We start from the raw sequence: 23,641 nt of genomic DNA, 5'->3' as shown, positions 1-23,641 counted from the left end.
AATCTGTAATCTTTCCATACCTTTCCCATTCACATGTCCCAGTTTTAGTTAACAAAGGTGTCCATTCATTCTACTGTACTTGTGAAATGTTGACTATGTGTCAGACCGATTGTAGGCTATAGGGCTAGAACTGAGAATGCTGATATTGAGGGGCGGGAGGAGGAGGAGGGGTGGGGAAGAAGAGGAGGAAAAGAGAGAGAGAGAGAGAGACAGAGACAGAGAGAGACACACAGAGAGAGACACAGAGAGAGAGAGACACACAGAGAGAGAGAGAGAGAGAGAGAGTCAGAGAGCACACCATGAAAACAATGTCAGTTCCTGTTTCAACCAAAGCCAGCAATGTAATAGGATTAGCTACAGGTTGCCTGCTGGGTAAGGCCACCCTGAGCATGTCCAAAGCATATATGCTACTGCCTTGATAACCTAGCTGGGAAGGCATTGAGCTCTGGGAGGCTAAATGACATCAAGGTTTCAAAGCCAGTGTGAGTGGCTGATGGTTAGATTTAGATCCATTACTCTTGGTCCCAGGCAATGAAGTTGGGAGTGACTCCTGACCCCTGGGCTTTGCCTAGCACTTTTGCTCTTGTATGGGTTAAGTCAGAAGAGATTGTGGGAGCAATGTGGGACTGATTTCACAGGCGTGCCCACCCTGTCGCGGACATGTCAGCGTTGCTTTTTCTTTGCACAATCCTCCTATCTCCTCCTTGCTCTGTATTATCAGAGATGGAAAGCTTAAATAACAGAGTCAGAATCTAGAAAAAAACCCAAACAGTTCAGGTTTTTAAGAGAAAGAGTTATGGAAGTAAGAGTGAGTATGTGATTGAGAAGCCCGCAGAGAACCAGCCACATGCTCTACTGCGAGTCCTCCCAGTGGCGTTTGGAGATGCGTAGTTAGGAGTCCCGCTTTGAGGGCTCCAGACCAAGCTGGGAGAGTTTTAATAGATTTTGCTTTATAGATATGATGGGTCTCTATAGCCTCTCTGTTAGTTGGTGACTTTGACTTTTTGCTGTGGAAGGTTCCATATTGCGGTCAGCTTTGGACAAAATTGGAAATGATAACATCAGTTGAAGAAGCTTTGTATAAGTTTGTGTAGAGGAGCCAGAAATGAAGGAAATGCTGCCCACTGAATTCAGGGCAGCCTCAGTATCCAGCACGTGAAATCCCATCTGGTTGTGAGTGTGGATGGGCTTAGGTAGTGGGGTGTGGCGGCCGGAATTGATGTGCTCGCTCGTCGGTTCTTCCCACTAAGATGGTTGAACACCTTGTCTTCAAAACTGTTTCTAGCAATTCATTTCTTTCTGTTTTAAATGATTTTTTTAAATTGTGAAGTATTGCTACAGAAATGTACTCAAATTTAGCCCAATGATTTCTTTTTAATATACAAAATGAGCCTTTTTATAAGCAGGTCCTTGCCTTTTCCTCTGTCTTGTCTCAGGTGTACTTAGTGTGCGCTGCCCAGAGAGCCCGGCCGCCTGGCTGCTGGGAGGGAAAGGAAAACCTCTTGCATGAGTGCAGGAAGAGTGGCCAGGCTTGTCTGTGACTTAAACACTGAAGCGTTTCCACATAGCTTCTCATTTTGTTAATATCATCAAATGATGTGCTAATCCCATGAACGACAAGTTTATGGTTTTTGGCCACTACTCACCTTCTGTGGCCAGAGGCTTCTCCTGAAGTGTGCATTCTAGGGAATAATGTTTTTGTTGAGGAACAGAAACTGATGTGCCTTCACTCAGTGCAAAAAGAGAGGGTTTTGCATAAATACAAAACCGTTTTGTAGACTGAAGAGTGGGGCGAGACGAGCACAGCCCTACGGAAGCCAGCTGACTGCTCAGAAAGCCTTGGGAAATGAGGTGGTCCCTAGGAAGTCGGAAAGTCTGTCCTCCCCTGCACGACCGTCTCTCCCTCCTTTCCCATCCTGCCTGTGCTCTGAAACAGGCTTGCTCTCAGTTCTTACAGCTCTTCTGAGGTCTGACCATTCCTCACAGCCTTTAAGTTGGAGTGGCTCTCCAGCTCCGAGATCCATCTGAGATGGCCACTTCCTGTTCCCATTTCAGGGTGATGATCTTGTTGCAGCTCCCACATCCCATACAGTGCCAACAGTCTGCAGACTGACAGGGGAGAAGTGGTGGGTGGTGTCCACTGATTTGTCATAGGAGTTAGGGTCACAGGTGTCTCGTGGGTGTGTGGCTTCTAGGCTGCTGCTGCTCCTTCTCCTCCTTTTTTTTCTTTTTTTGGTTAGAAGGGCCCAAGTTAATCCATGTGGTGATTCAAGTTCTGTTGTTAAGAATTTAGAAGGACCATTTTTCATTAAGTATTTTGTTGTGGGAACAGTATGTTTCTTTCCTTTTTTTTCTGTTTTTTTTTTATTCATTTTTTTCTCTTTATTTTCTTTTGTCTTTTGTTTTCTTTTCTTTTCTTTTTTTTTAACAGTATGTTTCATAAGATCAACTAGAAGAACTGTTAACTTCCTTCTCCGGTGCATTTCAGCCACTGCATTTGTGGAGAACTTACTATGTGACATAAGAGAACACAACCCGAGATGTCCTGACTCTGACCATAGAGCTTTCTTATTCTGCTGTTCATCAGGATCATAAATTAGATAGTAATATCCAGGTAGACTTGATGAAATAACACATTGTCATCTGTAACATCGAAGACACTCAGTTAAAAAAACACACACTCTTTTAAATGTTATTGAAGATTAATACTTGAACTGTTCGCTTTATCCAAAGGAAAGATTACTTACCAAAAAGCTATGTTAGTGACCAAAATATTCTGAATATTTTGAAATATAGTGAAATAGCACTATAGCACTATGGGTTTTGTTTCGTTTTTAATAGAAGCCCAAGAATGAAGATCTTTTTCAGCTGGTAAGCTGATGTCTAGAAAAATCCAGGGGAGATCAGGCTTAAAGCTTTGTCAGTCCGTGGGCTGTATGTGCTGTTGTGGGGTAGAAGTTGAACCCCAGAATGTGGAGAGAGCTCTGTGGTCCTTGAATGTCTTCTAGGAAGTCTTGAGATCAAGGCTGTCTCTTACTGAAGAGCAGCTACCATTATTGCTAAGGAGTGCTGTGTGGGATTTGTAATAGCTTAGAGTCATCAAATGGGTGGTGGACTCAGAAACTGGCCAGTTCCTGCCTAGAAACAAATACCTAGAGAAAGATGACCCCTGTGGCTTTCCAGGGGCTTGCTTGTGTGTGTGTGTGTGTGTGTGTGTGTGTGTGTGTGCTCCTGTGTGTGTGTGTACACGTGTGTGCGTGCACACTCACACTTTTGAGGGGAGGTGATGGACACCCAGGATGTCTAAAGAGCCATGCTCCCATCTCTATTTTCTGCGGTTACCTCTGCTTCCCATCTCTCTTCCTAGCTGTGCTGCTGTGTAGAGCCGGAAAGCACGGCTTTGCAGCTCTCCCACCGCAAGGGCTGCCTTCTCGGCTCTCAGAGTAATAGGGATGCATTTGGCTCGTGAATGGCCCAAAAAGTAAATTCCTTTAGAATAACTTTGACATCTCTCTGCCACCTCACAAAAGCAGATCGTTATTCGCAGTGCAAGACAGTGAACTGTCAGAAAGCTTTATTTATCAGAAAGTGTGGTGAGCGTCTCATGTCAAAACACTATATACTAACTTGTCTCTGTCTCTCTTTAACGCTGCCTCTCAGTATCCGCTCCATTCAGCATTCGATTAGCATGCCTGCTATGAGGTAAAGTATGTCTTTACAAGATGCTCCCTGTCATTTTTTTGGATGTTTAACCCAAGCCACCGAGGAGAAAACTAGAATTCTACTTCGAATATGCTGTGCCTTTAATACCGTTGACGTTTGCAGTTATTGTTCTTCCATGTTGGGATAGAATCATGAGATCCAAAATGTGAAATTCTGTTTGTTTGTTTGGTTTGGTTTTGTTTTGTTTTGTTTTTTTCGAGATAGGGTTTCTCTGTGTAGCCCTGGCTGTCCTGGAACTCACTCTGTAGACCAGGCTGACCTCAAACTCAGAAATCCGCCTGCCTCTGCCTCCTGAGTGCTGGAATTAAAGGCGTGTGTCACCATCGCCCAGCTGTTTGTTTTTTTCCTTAAAGAATTACTATTTCAATTTCATTTTATAAAGTCTTTGCCTGAGAGCAGTTGAGTTGGAAACACATGCCAGTGGAGAAGGAAGCCTCTCTTGGGGCTCAGGGTTATTTCCGCTCTTCTCTGTCTACGTTAGCTTTGGTTACAACCCCCCCAACTCCCCGCTTCTGCCCTCCACTCTTCCCCATCACCCCAGGATGACTGTCACCTGTGGGCCGTTGGCAGAGCCTGGCCATGGAACTCCTTGGCTTGGACTTGAGTCTAGGTTGGAATCACTCAGAAGGGTAGACACAGGGCTGCATGCTGAACCCACCCCTAGGGTTTCTGACTCTAGAACAGGTTGGGGCCTGAGAATTCATTTTCCTAGGGAGTCCTTGAGAGCTGCAGCTGGCCTGGGGTTGGGGTAGGGTGGGGATGGGCACGTTACCAACCAGTGGCCATGTTCCACAGGCTGGGTATTTAAGGTCCCATGGATAGGAGGAACCCATCAGTGAGAGACAAAAGCCCAAAGTGTGGAGGAAACCTAAGTTTCTGAGCTCTCTGATCTCTTGGTCCTTTTCTTATCTGACAGTGGTCTGTGGAATTGAGGTTCTCGTAAGGGAACCTCACACAGTTTCCTTGTCTTGCTGGTGTGGTGTGTATGGATGCCTTGCAAGAGGAGTTGCTAAACCAGAGTTCTAAAGCACAGGGCCTGGGTTCAGGGCATCTCATGGTGGCATTTCCTTGCATTCTGATGCATTGTTAGGGAAGGAAATGACAGAGCTGGCCTTGCCTGCCTTCTTTCTTTTTGTACATGTCTGTATGACAGCATCACTTATAGCTCAGAGTAGCCATCGTCATGAACTTAAAAGCAGTCTGGTAGACACGCTAGCTCACAAGCTGGCCTTCCATGGTAAGTGTACATGCTGACACCTGTGCACACACATCCGGATAAGTCCCTGGCCTATTGCTAATTGTGAATGGCAGCAGAGAAATGTGGTCACTCACTGCTGCTTCAGATTGCTAACTTTTTCTTGTGCTTGTAAGTTTACTTCTTTTTTTTTTTTTCTGTCTTCATAGAAACTCCCCAACTTTCAAGTCATTTGAAGAAAAAGTTGAAAATTTAAAGGCAAGTAAAAGGGTGAATGATCTCACGACACACTGGTGGCACGACACACTGGTGCCTTAGGTCTCTTTGCTGTGCGTTATTGACATAAAACTGTAGAGAACTTTAGGATTCACACTCTGTGTTTCACTAATGGACATTGCATGGTTTTGTAGGTTTTTTGTTTTTTGCTTTTGAGCATGTGTGGTAGCATGCTACATACAGAATGGATAACTTAAAACAACAATTCTTTAGTCATTTGCTTTATTTCAAATATTCTTAGAATTGCACAAAATTTGCTCTAGCTTTTTTTTGTCTAGAAAGTACAAAATATTGAAAAGTTAGATTTTCCATACAACCTGAGCTGTTATGCTTTGAAACCCACCCAAACATTTTCCTTTGCTATTGAATATTGTGCATCTTCGTTGTATCTGATGTCTGTTTACATATGCCTTATATTGAATACTATATCTTTAATTGTTGTATCATCTGTTAATTCTGTTATTATGTTGACTTCACGAATGTCATTTAGTAGTCACTGTCTTATTACTTTTAAAGATATTTATTTATTTTGTTTGTTTATTTTCGAGACAGGGTTTCTCTGTGTAGCCCTGGCTGTCCTGGAACTCANGCCTGCCTCTGCCTCCCAAGTGCTGGGATTAAAGGCATGCGCCACCAGGGATATTTATTTATTGTCTAGCAATTTTGCACATTATAAAGTGTATCTGGATCATACCTACCTTCTCTAGTCCCCCTTGGAGGCACATGTTCTTTCATAATGATTAGCTTTATAAACTGCATTATTTCCAAAATGATTACAGAGTCATCACCTCTGTGGCTCATGCATGTAACCTGATGGAGGCTGAGGCATGAGGATTGCAGAGAGTGGGGCTGCAGAGAGAGAGAGAGAGAGAGATCCTGTCACAAAACCACCAAAACCAAACAACAAACACAGACAAAACCAAGCAAACAAAAACTTAGCAGCTGAGCTGGGCAGAAGTGGTGCACGCCTTTAATCCCACCACTTGGGAGGCAGAGACAGGCAGAGTTCAGGGCCAGCCTGGTCTACAGAGTGAGTTCCAGGACAGCCAGGGCTACACAGAGAAACCCTGTCTCAAAAAGAAAACAAAAGAAAGCAAAAAAACTTAGCAGCTGTTAGAATCACAAATGATATCCAGGTGATAGAATTCCTCATGTTCTATTCTGTAGTATTTGTGTATAGCCTGTATGATTATTTCTTTATCTAGTCCTGATCAGTGTAGTGGGTATAGTTGGAACTGACTATTATTATTACTATTAAATGAGACTGTTGGGTAGGACTACAGAGTCAGACCAAGCTCATAGTTTAGTCTTCAGACATTGGAAGAGCCTCTTATCCTTAAAAGTGTCTGACATTACAAAGGCAGGTGTGCTTGCTGAGAGGTGATAATCCAGTGGTCTGGGTTGTTCTCATGGACTTCCTTGCCTCTGTGTAAATGCATAGCTGTTTTCTGAGATCACACTGCATACACAGTCTTCCAGCTTTATGTATGTGAACCCATGATTGCAGGAACCCTTCCTTTTGTTCAACAATCCTGTTGAACAAAATTAGGGGCCTCACATAATTCTAGGCATGTTGCTCAGCGTGTATGTGTCACACTCGTGTTTCCAGAGCGGTCCATGAGACTGGCTTCCTTCAGAATCTCAGTGCGGAGTCATACATCTGAAAACAAGCCACAATGAAGAGTCAAGGTTGCTGTGACTCAGATCTTAAGACTGTTCACTCCTCTGCCTCACCTCACATCTGTCCTGAGTGTTAGTGTTTGAAATAGCTCGTCAGCGGTCAGGAACAGTGTTCATTTGATTCCAGAGATGGTGAAGGACTGCCCGGTTGCTTGTTGTATAAACATTTTGTAGAAATGTTAATTTATAGTCCACTGGTCAAATATGACTTAACATCATTTAGATGATGTCTTAGTGTTACTATTGTTGTGATGAAACACCATGACCTAAAGCAAGGGGTTATTTGGCTTACATTTTCAGATCATAGACCCTCATTGAAGGAAGTCAGGACAGGAACTCAAACATGACAGAGACCATAGCTTGCTCAGACTGTTTTCTCATAGAACCCAGGGGTGGCACCATCCATGGTGGGCTGGGCCCTCCCCCATCAGTGATTAAGTAAGACGATGTCCCACCATCTTGCCTACAGTCTGTTTTTATAGAGGCACTTTGCTAATTGAGGTTCCCTCCTCTCAGATGACTGTAGTTTGTGTCAAGTTGACATAAAACCATCCAGCACTGATGAAAACAGAAAAAGTAACTTTACAAAGTGTATTGAGCTGCTATTGCTAAAGAAACTTGTGGAAAACATTGTCAAATTATACTTAGATTCACTTAAGTCTAGGATCACCATGCCTGTGCACTGAGATTTGGGATGGATTCAGTTTTCTGGAGTGGTTGAGCATGTGCCTGTGACAGGCAAAGCAGAGGTGCCATGCAGACCTGGAGGAAGACCTCGCCTACTGACAGGAAGGGAAAGCCAGGGAAGGCCTCAGTCATGTAATTGGAGACATGTGTAAGGCTGTAAAGTCTTCCTGAGGAATCGCAATCTGGTCCTGTGGCAATGGGAAGCCAGTCAAGTGAGCACCTTCCTCTGCCCGTTTTACAAGCATCACTGCAGCCTCGCTCAGTGAAGGGAGTGTGCCGAGATCCAGGCAAAAGAGGATAGTGGAGGAGTTCAGACAGCATAATGGGAGTAAATCCATACACATTTAGAAGTTAGATGAGGATGAAGGAAGGCAAATGCTGTAGAACCATAGGACGATGGCTCCACGTGCTGGGTTAGACAACGATGTGGGTGCTGTCGCTGAGCATTTTTTAAAACACATCTTTAAATGTAATATTATGACACATAACATTTTAAGCACTTCTACTTATGATTTAATGGAGCAAACAGTGAAATGAAACCATGTAAAGATGATTGTTTTGGTGGAAGGGTCTCATTTGGTTCTTCTGGAGAGGCAGGGTGAATGATGAATGAAAACTCCAGTTGTTGGGAGTTCGCCTTTCCATAGCTGAATTGCAAGGAGTTGTAACAGTTTCTTACAGCTAAAGAACATAGTTCAGTGAATTTAATAATGGATACAAGTGCAAATTTATTCAACAATTTAAAGATTGGATAGGATGTTTTAGACTCTGCCCAGTCAGTGAAGACTCGGGGAACAGGATAGTCAAGTTTGAATTCACTGAGCATGCATTCTTGGTCACAAGCTGGTTCCCAAGTGTTGGCTGTTATGTTTTCTCATTTCACATAACTGCCAGGCATATATAGCATTCAAACAAATACTGATTGACTGTTTCAGACCTGGTATGTTGGAGTGTAGCTCTACCCATTTCCAGTGCACATGCAGTCACGCAGGGTCCTTCTGGCACTAAGATTTCAGTTCTGACATCTTCGGTGTCTAACAAGTCCCCTGACGATGCTTGGTCTGTAGGCTTAGACTTTTATGTAGGTCAGGGCTGAAAAGCTTACAGTGCACTTGGAGAAATCCATTTATTTCCTCCATTTGTTGTACTCATTGATATTTTTGAATGAATGTGGATGAATGAAACTGATAGACAACAAGATGTTTATCAATTATCTACAGAGGCCAGTAGATACTTTGGAATAATAGAGTGCAAAGTCCTTGAAGTAAATTTTCTGGTGAAGAACAACTAGTTGATGGTGGCAGGGTGGAGTGTGGGGCAAGCATTTCAGCAAGGTAGAAAGCAGGTGTTGCGCTGTTACGATACCCCGAGCGCTATACTACATACATCTATATGTAATGAGCTGGGCCAGGAGAGGCCCCATGTGTTCTTTCTTTCTTTCTTTCTTTTTTTTTTTTTTTTTTTTTTTTTTTTTTTTTTTTTTTTTTTTTTTTTGAGACANGGTTTCTCTGTATAGCTCTGGCTGTCCTGGAACTCACTTTGTAGACCAGGCTGTCCTTGAACTCAGAAATCCGCCTGCCTCTGCCTCCTGAGGGCTGGGATTAAAGGCGTGTGCCACCACACCCAGCTCTGTGTGTTCTTGAAAGTAAATTTAAAGTTCCTTTCTGCAGGGGCAGTTAACATTGTTTCATGATGTCTTTACTCTTTCAAGTCTAAAGTAGGAGGAGCCAAGCCTGCTGGCGGCGATTTTGGAGAAGTCCTGAATTCCACAGCCAACGCTACCAGTACCATGACCACAGAGCCTCCTCCAGAACAGACGACAGAGAGCCCCTGAGCTGCCGACCTGTGTCCTGCTGCCCACTGCCAGCTGCTGCCAGCGAGAGCCAAGCACATCTTGACAACGCTCATGGCTGCAGATTTCCACCAGATGTGCTTTTATCTAGCTTTACTTATTTCTTTGACCAAATAGTTGATGACTGAAACAAAGTGAAATCACCTTCACCTCCCCTCCAGGGAAACACTTAGCGTGCATGGCAGGCCCTTTGTCGAGGAAACTGCATCATAGAGCCTCTGGTAGGTCCCTGCAGGCAACTACTGTGTTTCTCCTAAAATCACTGCACATCTGGATTCTCGTTTGATCTTTCTTTACTATCTAGATGAGTCATTGTTTCTGGAACTCTGTACACTTAATCAGTTTCTAACTAAAACTGTTCTTTTCTAAATTCTGGTTATTAACAGTCTTGGAATTATTTTATTACTTTCAAAGGAGAAACTACCAGCTACATTTTTTTTTCTTGGATAAACAGTTATATGAGGACCATATCTTGGGTTTTTAAAGGCACCAGACTAAAGTAGACAGGTGTGTATGCAGTTCAATAGTCCTGTAAATTAAAACATGCAGACACTCAAGCTTCCAGTGGCGAGAGTATGGGTCCTGCCCCGCCTTGGTAACTGTCATTTGTAGCTATATCTATTTCAGCATATCGGTTATTTATTATACTATTCCTATACATTTTTTTACAAGATTAAAATTTAATTTCAGGTAAATTGACAGAATAACATTGTGAGTTAAGTATATGATATTACAGTAGGTTGGAATGTTCCCACACTCATCACTGATAATTCCAAAAGTCTAAAAAGTCTTTAGGCCTATGCAGCTATAAAAATGCTAAAAAATTTCACCTTCGGGGAAATTACTGCCTCCATTAAATCCATTAACACCTTTTAGGAAGCACAGAAAGTTCTATGAGAAGTACAACTTGATTTTTTTTTATACTAAGGTATCGTTGATAACTCCGAAGGCTGTGAGGCGTTACTACGACTGAGCTTACCAGGATGTACCTGTTGTCAGTGTGTTAGTGACTGAGCTGTACTGTAGACATTGTTCCACTGTAAGAACTGTCGGGGCTGTGAGTCAAAGCTTTCCCATGGCTCTGCTAGGCTCCTCTATTAACTGTGGTTACTACTGACTCACTACTGCTTCCTTCGCTGTGTATGTTTATGGCCTATGAGGTTGTATCTGTTACTTACCTATTGTGGTGGTTTTACCATTGTCCATGCCAAATGTTAATTGCCAAGCTTGGAGTGACCTAAAGCATTTTTCAGAGCATGACTAGATTTAATTGAGGATAAGGTTTCTGCAAACCAGAATTGAGAAGCCACAGTGTCAGTTGTTACAAAATGACATGCTGCCATTCCTGATTGCTACTTGGATGCAATGGAAACTATGCTTGATTACATGTGAAAATCTTAATAAAGTCTGTGTCTCTAGTATAGGTTTCAATATTTATTAAGAGGACAGTGGTCTGGACAAAACTTGTTGTATTCGAAAATAAACTGGTATTCTGGAAGCATTTTCCTAGAGGACTGGAACTGTAGAAATTTGTCTCTAGAGAAATATTATGATGATTCAATATAATGATTTTTCTACCAATTAGTCTTTTATTTTTCTTCTTCTTCTTGCTAACATCTTGTTAATAGATTGTTTCCTGGGTGCCTACTCTGTATTTGTAACCAGGCAAAAACAGAATAAGATGGTACCATATATATATATATATATATAATCTTCAAATTTTGTGAAGAGACTTGTCATATGACGAGAATGATGAACGTGGAGGGGAGGAGGAGAAGGGATGCACATACATGAGACTGGGGATGAGTGTGGAAGAAAATCTTCCCACACTTCATCTAGAAAGTTAATCTACTGGAAGGCATCCTGCCTCATCAAAGACGATACAAAACGATGGAGGACTAACTCAGAAAATTCAATGGGAGTTTCAGAATATTCACGTATATCCAGACTATCTGTTGGCGATTCACTATGAGTTAGTTCACAGATCCTAAGGAAATTACAGACAGCTATTAACAGAAATATGGCAGAGAGGTTGGGCTTCTTACTGGGATTTGCGTTTTATGCTGGGAAAACAGCAAGAGGGGAAGCTCGGGTTTCTTGTGAAATCTCAACTGTATAAGGATGCCAACGGTGATGGAAGTGCTCCGAGGCCTTACAAAAGCAGTGTTCCCTAACTCGAGGTTCTGTGGGACACTAGCAAGAATTCTTAATAGAACCTGAGAAGTGAATAAGAGAGAGAACGCATCACCAGCACTTGGATTTCAGCCACTGCACACAATTCTTGGAATACAGAAAAGGTTTAATTTGAACTCCTTCTGGATCTTTTAATTAAGTTACACACTGTTTTCTGTAAAACAGAATAAAAACTATAAGTTGGGTAGGGGTTCTTTTTTATGTATTTCCCCTCTTTCAGGAAAGGGTGAGTCATCTTTGCAACGTCTCTCAGACTCTTCAGATGCTGACATGTAAAACAGCAAAGTAAAGCAACAAACTCAGCCAGCCAGCCAGCCAGCCAGCGTGGCAGCACATGCATCTTGGGTGTTGCTGCGAGTGTGCGAGAGGACACAGCAAACGTGACTGTCAGGATCCTGCATTCTTTACATTGTTTTCTTTTAAGATTTATTTCATTATGTGATTGTATGCAAGTGTGTTATGTGCATATGAGTATAGGTGCCTGTGGAGAGCAGAGATGTCAGGTTGTCCTAGAGCTGGAGGTACAGTCAGATGTACATGTTGGGAACGGAACTTGGGCATTCATTCTCTAAGAGTAATATTATGGACTTTGAACTGATGAGCTATCTTTCCAGATCCTTTTTAATAGTTCTTAAGATCAGCTGAAAGGCTGGATATTTCCATAGCAAAGAGACATCTGACCAGAGATTAGTCCTTGTTTTCTACTTGGATTGATGATAAAAAGCACAGATAATATAAAACAGGGCCACTTTTAAGTAAAGCAGCATATTTTTTTAATTGGTTATTTATTTACATTTCAAATGCCCCCCTTCCTGGTTTCCCCTCTGCAACCCCCCCATCCAATCCCCCCAAAGCAGCAGATCTTAATCCTGAAGTTTCCATATTCTGGTGTAGGGCATGAATTTAAGGCCCGTGTGCCCTCAGCATGTACCAGGGCTTCACACAACAGTGGACTGGTGACTCCGTTCCTACCAACTCCTTTGTGTAATTGTGATGTTGCTGAGTTTGGTTGGTAGTGTGATGATTTTAAGTTGGTTTTTTAAATACGTTTGTAGGTGGCTGTGACCTTTAGAGTCTCAACATTAGGACTGGGGAGATGGTTCAGTGGTATTTGCCATGCAAGTAGGAAGACCCGGATCCTCATAGAAAGAAGGCAGCCAACATCAAATGGCACCCTTACACATAAATGCGTGCTGACGCACACCCTCACACACATGAACATGTGTGCTGATGGGTACCCTCACACACATGAACACGTTAAAAACCCTCCACATGCTTTATTTTTCCTTATTTCTAGGATTTTTCCTTCAATATGGCTAGTATTTAGTATTATCCCAACTCTCAAAATGTTCTCCTCAGCCATCTTTGTGACCTCTAAAATGGTCCTCTTTCTGAGGCTGAGATGAATGTCTTTAGTGTGACAATATATCTTACCTGTGTCTCAGGACCTTTCTTCCAGTCTTTCCTGTGCAGTTAAGAACCATAGCTTTCTAGTGGTGTTGGGAATTAAACCCAGACTCTCTGAGTCACATCCCAGCCTGAGGCATACATTTCCTAACCACCTCTAAGTCACCGAAACCAAACCACTCTGCTACTTTCTATGGAGGTTTTAGGAAGCACCCTTTAGCACACTGGTGTGCTTGGGGGTGGGCTGGGGTGGGGTGTGCGTAGTGCTGTTGATGCCACAACTTGGTAGCTGAGGCCAGGGCGATTGGTGCCATCAGGGCTTTGAAGTATATTTTATTCGTTTTCTTGCTAACCGCTATTAACATTTTTACAATGGGTATTAATAACTTGGAAGTATTTTAATAGAGCTAGTGGGAAGATGCATGGAGCAGCAGTATTGCCACCAGAGCACATGCCCATTGGTGCCTGTGTAGGCAAGAGTCCTGCAGATACATCCCTCTTGTTGACTCACTTAGGTTTTATTTCATTCATCCATTTATTCACTTATTTATCTATTTATTTCTGAGGCAGTCTCACACAGTTCAAGCTGCCTTCCATCTTGCTATGTAGCAAAGGGTGACCTTGAAGCTCTGCCCATCCTACCTTCATCTACCAGAGACAGGGACCACACGCATGCCCCACCACACACTGTTTTGAGACAAGATCTCATTACTTAGTGCAGGTTGACCCCCAGCTCAAAATTCCCATCTCCTTGCTACTTCAGTCTGAAAAGTATCTTTGAGGATTGCATATGTTTTAATCATATGCACTAACTTTTCCTCTTAACCTGTTCCCGATCTGCTTCTACTTCCCTACCCCCAGCAACAAACTTTAATAATCCATTGATTCTAATTTGTGCTGTCATTTATCGGATTTAGAACCATTCAGTGGAGTGTAATCAACCTACCAGGAGCCACACCCTTTAAAAAAACAAAAGACCCTGAGTCTTCAATCCCCAGAAGATATCAACTGTCCCTAGCTCCCCAGCTGGGTGGGGCTCATGAGCTACTTCCCAGTCTATTTTAGAAGCTTAATTGTCTTGATCTGGCAGGTCCCACTTGGGCAACCTCAGCTGCTGAGGATTGCAGGGATCCTGTCATGTGCAGAAAGCACTTGCGCTTTGGTCCACTCTGACCACTGGGTCTTAATAATCTTTCTACCAGCTCCTCCAGGATGGTTCCTGAGCCTTGGGATGGTGGAGTGGTGATGTGGATTTGTGGCCATTTGTGGTGGCACTCTCCACAGGCTGTACAACTTGGACCAGTTGTTTCTGTGTTAACCACCATCCACTGCACAAAGAAACTTTGCTGGTGAGGCCTTCGAGCTGTATTAACCTGTGAGTAAAGAGAGGAACTTAAGAGGGCAGTTTGATAGTACATCTGTTTAGCAAAATCACAGTTTTTGGCCAGATCCGCAGTAACCAGATTGGTTCCACCTCCTGTGGAGCAGGCCTTAGAAGTCCAGGAAGTGCCTGCTTACTCACATAGCATTCATGCCAACACTGTACCCCTGGTCATCTTCTGCCATGCTGGTTGTTATTCAAGTTCACAGGGTTCACAGCTGATGATTCCAGCCCACACGGCACGTTCCTAGTGCACTGAGAGTACCAACCAAGTTGTGCAGGCCAACTTGGTTTCTATGTGTAGTGTCTTCAGCAGATTTTTACTGCTGTGTCCTGATAGGCAAACAAGTGCAGGGACAGTTGTCTGTATTGTGCCAGGTGTCTCCAGGAAAACCCTGACTATCAGCTTGAGGGGAGGTGTCCCAAACTTGGCATTAGGCTTTTTATTGACAACCTATGGCTTCTCAGATGAGCACAATCCACTGTATAAAGAAATTCCAATTAAAATGGTATACTATGAATCCCCACTCTTTGCCTTCCTCCTTCCTCTCTCTTCTTCTCTTTAGTGTTTTTGAGACAGGATTTTGCTGTATAGCCCTGGGTGGCCTAGAACTTGCTCTGTAGACCAGGCTGGCCTCAAACTCAGAGACATTCCTCTGCCTCTTCCTCTTGAAGGATGGAATTCAAGTTGTATATCACCACTGCCCTGAGAACCCTCACTTTTCTAATCTCTCATTTGATGCTTCTTAAGTAAGTTGGAGGCTTCAAGATGTGCCCACTGAGCATACATACATCAACAGAAAGACTAAGAGCCCACAGTAACACCCCCTCCTCATGCCTGTCTTTCAGGGTTATTCACTAGCTTAGGCAACATGAATATAACATGTCTGTTGGATTTAAAGATGGGACTTCACTTGTTCTGTTCATCCAGGATTTATGCTGAAGATTGAACCTGGGGCCTTGCCATGCCAGACAAGCTCTGGATGTGATACAATTTAAGTTTGCAAAGCAGTTCTTTAAACTTGGCACTGGTGAGCAGCTTGCTTTCCCAAGCAGAAAAACCAAATCTGCACCGGGATACTGGATTGCCCACGGTGAAAGTGCTGAGGGCTCTTAAAGGTCGCTGGCCATGCTCTACAATTTGCTACACTGTTTTCAAAAGGAACTGAAAATGGTGATAGCCATAGAGATTGACGTTTTCGACAAGAATCCACTGAAGTGTCAGCAGAAATGTGTTTATGCAGAATGAGATCTCACTTGGAGTGGAATCTACCTTTCAGGCTCCTACTGAATTTGTGAGATTCTCCCTACAGTGACTAGTAATGGGGAGTGGTAAGTGATACATAAAATTATGCACCATTCTAAGGTCAAAATACACCTGCAGCATTGAGGAGGACTTACACTAAGTGTCAAAGACATAAAAGAGGTTCTGTCCTGGCACTGGTAGTGACAGTACTTGTAAAGTCCCACCATTTAGGGAGAAGCAGGAGGGTCAGGTGTTGAGGGTCACCCTCAACTACACAGTGAGCTCAAGGCCAGTATGAGACCATGATTTAAGGGGAAAAAATATTTATGTACAAATGACATACAAAACTGACACCAGCCCTCGGATTTAGTAATCTGTAGGTTAACATTATATTGATAATTAGACTAGTGGTCCACTTAAAAGGCAAACACTTTTGCAACTATGGTGTTAGGTTCGATTCTTTATTTTATTTATTTATTTATATTTTTTTTGTTTTTCGAGACAGGGTTTCTCTGTATAGTCCTGGCTGTCCTGGAACTCTCTGTAGACCAGGCTGGCCTCGAACTCAGAAATCCGCCTGCCTCTGCCTCCGGAGTGCTGGGATTAAAGGCGTGCGCCACCACCGCCCGGATAGGTTCGATTCTTAAGTGGATGGACAAATTCTGGGGATTTACACTGGGGAGAAACAAACAGTATCAAGTGTTTGGGTATGGGAGTGTGGAAGTGTTACACCTGGGCATATTTCTGAAGCTTAATTCACGGGAAATGAAGGAAAAGCTAGGATAAAACTTCTGTTGGGTTTTGTAATGCATGTGTCCGGTAACAGAGGTGGCCAAGGACAGACCTACCACCAGTTAGTTTTACGAACAACTTCGTGCCCATTTGCAAAGGCAATCTCCTTCCTTCCTGGAGTTTACAAAACTGGAGGATGGACACTAAGAATTATTTCAAATCTTAAGCATGACGCATTCGAAAGTGCTGAATAACGAAGGCACAGGAGGTGCTGGTGAGCATAGGGCTTCCAACTAATCTGATAACCAAGGAGACCTCTGAAGACCGAGTAGCACCGCAGCGGTAGCGACACCCCGTCCCTCAGGAGGCATGCGCTCTCCGTGGCGTCCGCGGGAGGAGAGCGGTCAGGCAGGCGTCACGCTCCGGACTGCCAGGCTCGCCTGGGGTTAGGGCGGTAGGCGGGGCTCTCCTAGGCCCGCCCCCTGACCTGCAAGCGTGCCGAAGAGGTCAGAGGTCGCGCGGGCGTCATGGCGGCGCTGTGCAGGTCCCACGCCGGGACTGCTGGGAGCCGTTTCTGGAGAGCGCTCGTCTTCTCCAAGCCTTTGCGAAATGCAAGCACGGACAGTGGTTCCGAGAGCGCAACCCACGACTCCTCCGCTCCTCCGGCGCGTTCAGGCGGCTTCGCGAGCGCTCTGGAGCGACACTCGAACTTGCAGCGAAAGGCGGAGCTCCGACTGGTAAGCAGGCCTCGCGGCGCCATGTCCGTACGCAGGGCCGAGCGTGGGGAGGGGCTAAGCCTGGGACGCTGGGAGGAGCCGGCGTGGTGAGGGAAGAGCCGGCGGGCGGGGGAGGAGCCGGGTGGTGGGGGAGGAGCCGGGTGGTGGGGGAGGAGCCGGCGTGGTGGGGGAGGAGCCGGCGTGGTGGGGCGGGGCTAAGGCGGTGACTCCAGGGAGGGGCCAGCGTGGGTTGGGGGTAAATTCTGCCCTTGTCATGGGCTATGCCAGAGACTTAGGGATGGGAGAGGAGGGGCTGGAGCGGCGCGTGTAGCTTCCTACCTTTGACCTGCAGCAGAGCGTGTGATTAATATTTTCTTCCTTTTCCATGGCGTTTACGCGCGTGTGGGTTCTCTCTGCGTGCCCTTGTGAGACATTCTGGGCCAGGTATCCAGCGGGTTTGTGGGGCGACCCGTCAGACTTGGAGGAAAACGGCTCCAGGTCTTAGCCGTGCCACAAGGAGCTGGAGTCTGAGGCTCCAGGCCTGTCACAAACACCTTAATTGCATTGAAATGACACTTAAAGCTATTGTGAACAGGGTGTATGATTTAAACTGTCAGTGTTTCACTTTCCTTTATTGAAAGTGACCTTTTATTTTAAAAATATAGTTTTTTTCATTTATCTAAAACATTGCAAAATAATTTAGATAGATGAAGTAGTGCAAATAGAAAAGGCTGGGATTTTTAAAAATTCTGAGACTTGGTTATAGTTATATAAGAAAAACCTGAATTTCCTGTTTTTGTTCCCGAGGGAGTATTACTGAACAGTACACATGTAGATATTTTTCTGGATTGTAGGGTTATCTTAGTTTGAGTGCCAAAACTTTTCTTTGATCTAATGATAGGAAGGACCCCAGGACATAGTTTTGAGATTTTTGCTACATGTAGTGGCTTAAAACACAATTTTTTACTTATAGGGCACTAGGAGTTCTTTTTTAATAATAAAATAAAATATAAAAAGATAACAAAAACTTAACATATTAGAACTGGACAAAACAAACAAAAGTTAAAGAGCCCAAGAGATTGCACAGGAAATAGACTTGTGCACACACTCCACGACATACTTAAGAGGACCTGGTGTAGGCCGGGTGCAGGCCCTGGGAGTCTCTGCTAGCTTTGCTCATGTTGATTTAGAGAGCCTTGTTCTCTTGGTGTCTTCCACCCCCTCTGGCCTCTTACACCATTCCCACCTCCTCTTCCTCAGGGCTCACACTGAGGAGGGGGGCGGATATGATGGAGACATCCCTGGTAGGGCAGGATGCTCCACCTCTGGATACTGTCTGTATGAGTTCCCATCTGCTGCAGGAGGAAGCTTCTCTGATGATGGCTGAGCGAGACACTAATCTATGAGCATACAGAATCTTATTAAGAATAATTTTATTGGTACATTGTTTTTCTTTTTTAAGAACAGTAGTATTTGGATTTACCCTAGGTCCCTGGGCTATCTGGTCTCAGGGGCTCAGTTCTCAAGCAGTGTTTGGTATGGGTTTCATCATGTGGGTGGGCCGTAAGTCAAACCAGATATTGGTTGGTTACTCCACAAGCTTTGTAATACCAGCATATCTTGCAGACAGGACACCATTTTAGATCAAAGGGTTTGTGGCTGGGTTGGTGTTTATATTTCTCTCTTAGAAGCCTGTAGACTAACTTTAAAACATGAGGGTGAAGATTTTATTTAGGCACTGGCCACGTCCAGTGTTCTCCGTGTTCAATAAGTAGGTGTTGTCCTCAGCAGTGGGCCTGGCTGACGGTTTGTGGAGAGCAGCCTACAGCCTTGGCAGCAGCTTCAGTTGCCTTGGCAACAACTTCAGTTGCTTGAGACTTCTCGTGGATTCCTCTGGCCAGCAGCTCAGAAGGAACACAATCCTGTGACTGGAAGCTTCATTTTGTGACAAGAGATGGCCACTTGGGACTCTTGTCTCCCTCATTATTTGTCAATTTCAATCAGATCATCTTTTCATATATGTGTATGTTTTAGAAAGCTTCTGCTGTATTAGGGTCTCATATTGTCTCTCAAATGACCCTTAATTTTAGCAGTCTCTTCCTAGATTTTTAGTATTTGCTGGAAGTTTTGCTACATTCCTTTCTTAAATTTTTTTTCTTTAAGATTTATTTATTTCATGTATGTGAGTACACTGTAGCTGCCTTCAGACACACCAGAAGAGGGCATCAGACCCCATTACAGATGGTTGTAAGCCACCATGTGGTTGCTGGGAATTGAACTCAGGACCTCTGGAAGAGCAGTCGGTGCTCTTAACCACTGAGCCATCTCTCCAGCCCCCCCTTTCTTAACATTTGTGGTGAGGCGTGCAAGCAGTTGTTAGGGATTGCTAGGGATTTAGTTTGTGAGCAAAAATCTCACATCACTTTTTAGAGTTGGGTTTAATTAATTGAAAAATACCCTGAAATTAGAAGATGAATAAGTACTGTGTGATCAGGACTTTTGCAAAAGTTTATTTACGGGCTGGAGAGGTGGCTCAGTGGGTAAGAGCACCCGACTGCTATTCCGAAGGTCCGGAGTTCAAATCCCAGCAACCACATGGTGGCTCACAACCATCCATAACAAGATCTGACTCCCTCTTCTGGAGTGTCTGAAGACAGCTACAGTGTACTTACATATAATTAATGAATAAATCTTTAAAAAAAAAGAAAAAGAAAGAAAAAGTTTATTTACAAAGTAACATTGATTTAAAAAGCACAGGAAGGTAATCTGTGGAATGTCCATCATTCCCAAGGATGGACAGAAATTTTAGATATATACCCCTTGGATTTTATGTATGAGTGTGTGTATGCGAACATACAGACATACACACAAATATAAACTAACTATACATATATACATACATACATATCATATATATAATATATAAAACATAACATCGTATGTCATTAAAAACAGTTGGATTGTGTTGTAGATAGATACAGTTTGCAGTTACATCACTGTAAAACACTATACTCCTTGAATTCACAAAGTCTTAGCCTAAATTCTTGGTTTTGCTTTGTTTACTAGGTATATTTAAAATTTTTAAAAATTTTTATGTGTATGTTCGCATGTTCATGAGACCAGACGATTCTCTGGCGTTGGATTCTCTGGGACCGGAGTGTAGACGGTTGGGTGCCGCTGTGTAGGTGCTAGGAATTGAACCCAGTCAATTTGAGGAAGAGCCAGTGTTTTAATTACTCAGCCATCTTTCTAGCTGTATTTTTTGAAAAATTACTGCATATCTGATTTCTCCTTTTCCTTTTTGTTATAAAAGTAAGTTGAGCCATGGGACTATTGCAGGGTTAAACAATTCATTATTTAAAGCACTTGAAAGTAGCCCTTACCAGTCAACATACCGTAGTTTAGTTGCTGCTACTGAAAAGTGCTGTATTTACTACTACTGAAAAGTGCTGTATTTACCCAAATGTAATTTTGAGTATTTTCCTTATTGCTTCATATGTTCAGTGTATACACAGTACTAACAATTCTGCTAATGTTTTATATTATGGTTTTATATGTATTTATAATTTATTTAAATAGGAAAGGCCCGCCTTGCAAATGCTCAGGTTCTTGCTGTTTGTTCCCTGATAAAGATAATGCTACAGTGGCGTTTGTAGCTTTGTGCTTATGAAAGCAAATGTAGAGGGTGTCCACTGGGAGAGAGCCTCACACAGTTCACCTCTGACAGGTCTACTGTGCCTACCCGATGACCTCCCAGGGACTGTGCTGTGACGTCTGTCTTCTCACCACCTCACCCCGTTTTCATCATGTGTGCATTTGCTCTTACTGTTCTGCATTGCTGGGGATGGGCTTAGGGCCTCACACATGCCTGTGCACTCACACAACAGTGCCTGCTACTGAACTCCATCCTCAGCCCACCCGTGGAGTTTCTTGATGTCAGGTGACCAAACCAACCTTCAGGAATTGGGAACTGGGATTGTTACTCCTTATCCCTGATTTTAAGTCAAAATTGCTGATGTTTGTATTTTTTACTTGATAAATGAGCTATGAGATATACTTGTAGTCACAAAAATTACATTTTTAGCATGCATATTGGGGTTTAGGTAAGAGTTCATTAGTAAGATGGTTTATGCTTGATTTCCTTTGAAGATAAACATGGATGTTTCCTAAATGAAGCTCTTCCCCCTGAGATGGGTTTCCCATGATTCACCGAGGGACTCACTCTGTCTACCTTTAGTCAGCCTACCAACCATATGAAACACCTTTGAATGGATCTGGGCTTTGTTTCACCACTGTCCTTGGTTTTTTTGTTTTTGTTTTTGTTTTGGTTTTTGGTTTTTGGTTTTTTGAGACAGGGTTTCTCTGTGTAGAACTCACTCNGTAGACCAGGCTGGCCTCGAACTTAGAAATCTTCCTGCCTCTGCCTCCCGAGTGCTGGGATTAAAGGTGTGCACCACCATGCCCGGCTCACCACTGTCTTATAATACGTTGACCACTCTGTAGATTCGTGAAGTCATTTCTGAGTCCATTTTGTCTTACTTTTTAGTTACAACTCTTGGAAAAATCACGGTTAGGTTTCATCGATCCTTTCCATCCATTGCATGAATTCATACATCTGTGTGAGTAGGTATATATGTTGACTTAAATTGTAATAAAACTTAGTTTGATGGTTAAATGATTATGCAAAAAATAGCAACTCAGATGTCTATTTTTGGATTTGAAAATATGTATATGTAGTAATGAAATTTCAAGTGATACACACTAACTTTTTTTTAAGCATATATTAGTCTTATAAATAATGGGTTTCATTGTTGGATTTTCTTTTTTTTTTCAGAGAGCGCTATCTTTTTTTTTTTTTTTNTAAGATAGATTTCATGCAAATTTTAAGTATTTTTACTTTCTTGTTAAAGTTTCTCTCTCTCTCTCTCTCTCTCTCTCTCTCTCTCTCTCTCTCTCCCTCTCTTTCTCTCCCTCTCTCTCTCTCCCTTTCTCCCTCCCTCCCATCCTCCCCCTCCCCCACTTTTTTAAAATTTAAAAATACTTAGCTATGTGTGGTGGCACAAGCCTTTAATCCCAGCACTTTTGGTGAGTTCAAGGCCAGTGTTCTGCATAGTGACTTCCAGCATCGCCAGGAGTCTGAAGAGAGACCCAGTTTCAAAAGACCAACCAACCAAACCAAACCAACCAACCAACACTGGCCAATCAACCAAGACTACAGAACTTCGTTTGTTTAATATGCACAAGTGTTTTGCCTGCATGTTTGTGCGTGTATGGTGTGGATGCTGGGAATGGAATCTGGGTCCTCTACAAGAACAGCAAGTGCTCTTAACCACTGCGTAATCTCTCTCCAGTCCATGATAAAAGACTTAAATTAGTCATTGAGTTTTTTATGACTACCAAAGGATTTGTTTCAACATAAAGGAAGAAATGATCTTATTTTATATGTTTTATATAAATATAATAACAAAATCATGTGCTTCATTCTTTTGTTTTTTTTTTTTTGTTTGTTTGTTTGTTTTGTTTTTCGAGACAGGGTTTCTCTGTGTAGCCCTGGCTGTCCTAGAACTCATTCTGTAGACCAGGCTGGCCTCGAACTCAGAAATCCGCCTGCCTCTGCCTCCTGAGTGCTGGGATTAAAGGCGTGTGCCACCACGCCCGACTCTGTGCTTCATTCTTACCCTTCCAGTGTTTTTTCTTCCTAGTTTTCTATTGAACACATGACAAATCATTGATATCTTAGAAATTATTAAGTTTGTAAAGGAATGTTGAAAAATAGTTCTGATTTTATGCCATCCCCTTTTCTTTACATTGTAAAATTCTGAAAGAGTTACTAAGAGTTAATAATAAATTTTTTTTCTGAAACATTCATTTCTACAATGAAAATTGTCAAGAAAGCAATGAAATAGTAAATTGAAGTAGATAGACTTCACAAGGGAGTAAGCTTTTTTTTTTTTTTTTTTTTTTTTTTTTTTTTTTTTATAAAAAAAGCTTTTTTTTTTTTTTTTTTTTTTGGTTTTTCGAGACAGGGTTTCTCTGTGTAGCCCTGGCTGTCCTAGAACTCACTGTGTAGACCAGGCTGGCCTCGAACTCAGAAATCCACCTGCCTCTTGTCTCCCAAGTGCTGGGACTAAAGGTGTGCGCCACTACGCCCGGCTTTCTAACTCTCTCTTATGTCAACTTAGACAGTATGACTTTATAGAATTGGGAATGGTTAAGTTTATAATTCATGTTAACTGCCCACAGATGGCAGTGTTGAGCAAAGAATGGGTTTTTCTGTGTTCTGTGGCTAGTACTACGGCTTCCTTACAGTAGAGGGTGTCCTGTCCCCCCCCCCCCTCTTCAGCACATTCAGAAGGTGGTTTGCACAGTAGACCACCCTCTACTTTAGAGTATTGAGAACACTGACACTATGGGACACTTTGTAGTTTTATATATTTTCAAAATATCTAAGATAGATTTCATGCAAATTTTAAGTATTTTTACTTTCTTGTTAAAGTTTCTCTCTCTCTCTCTCTCTCTCTCTCTCTCTCTCTCTCTCTCTCTCTCTCTTTCT

General features: G+C 42.9%; 2 protein-coding genes across 9 annotated transcripts in view; both read left to right on the top strand.

The window, feature by feature from the left end:
- The window catches only part of Tpd52 (tumor protein D52), an 82,763-nt gene extending 70,433 nt beyond the window's left edge, over positions 1 to 12,330 (top strand). For 2 of the 7 annotated variants that reach the window (XM_021195501.2, XM_029537408.1), the window contains exons 5-6: positions 5,128 to 5,176; positions 9,273 to 10,829. In XM_021195501.2, the coding sequence (XP_021051160.1) occupies positions 5,128 to 5,176; positions 9,273 to 9,395 (172 nt within the window). In that variant the 3' untranslated portion in view covers positions 9,396 to 10,829. Of the gene's footprint in view, positions 1 to 3,660; positions 3,703 to 5,127; positions 5,177 to 9,272 lie in introns of all 7 variants that reach the window. The other 5 variants (XM_021195499.2, XM_029537406.1, XM_029537407.1 and 2 more) reach the window with 5 other exon arrangements.
- A 4,508-nt stretch (positions 12,331 to 16,838) lies between these two features.
- Mrps28 (mitochondrial ribosomal protein S28) overlaps positions 16,839 to 23,641 on the top strand; it is a 109,947-nt gene continuing 103,144 nt past the window's right edge. The window contains exon 1 of one of the 2 annotated variants that reach the window (XM_021196063.1): positions 16,839 to 17,109. In XM_021196063.1, coding sequence (XP_021051722.1) covers positions 16,900 to 17,109 — 210 coding nt within the window. In that variant the 5' untranslated portion in view covers positions 16,839 to 16,899. The remainder of the gene's footprint in view (positions 17,110 to 23,641) is intronic. The other variant, XM_029537411.1, reaches the window with a different exon arrangement.

The sequence above is a fragment of the Mus pahari genome, chromosome 4 (assembly GCF_900095145.1).
Source record: "Mus pahari chromosome 4, PAHARI_EIJ_v1.1, whole genome shotgun sequence".
Taxonomy (NCBI): Eukaryota; Metazoa; Chordata; class Mammalia; order Rodentia; family Muridae; genus Mus; species Mus pahari.
This window is presented reverse-complemented; position numbering and strand designations above follow the sequence as displayed.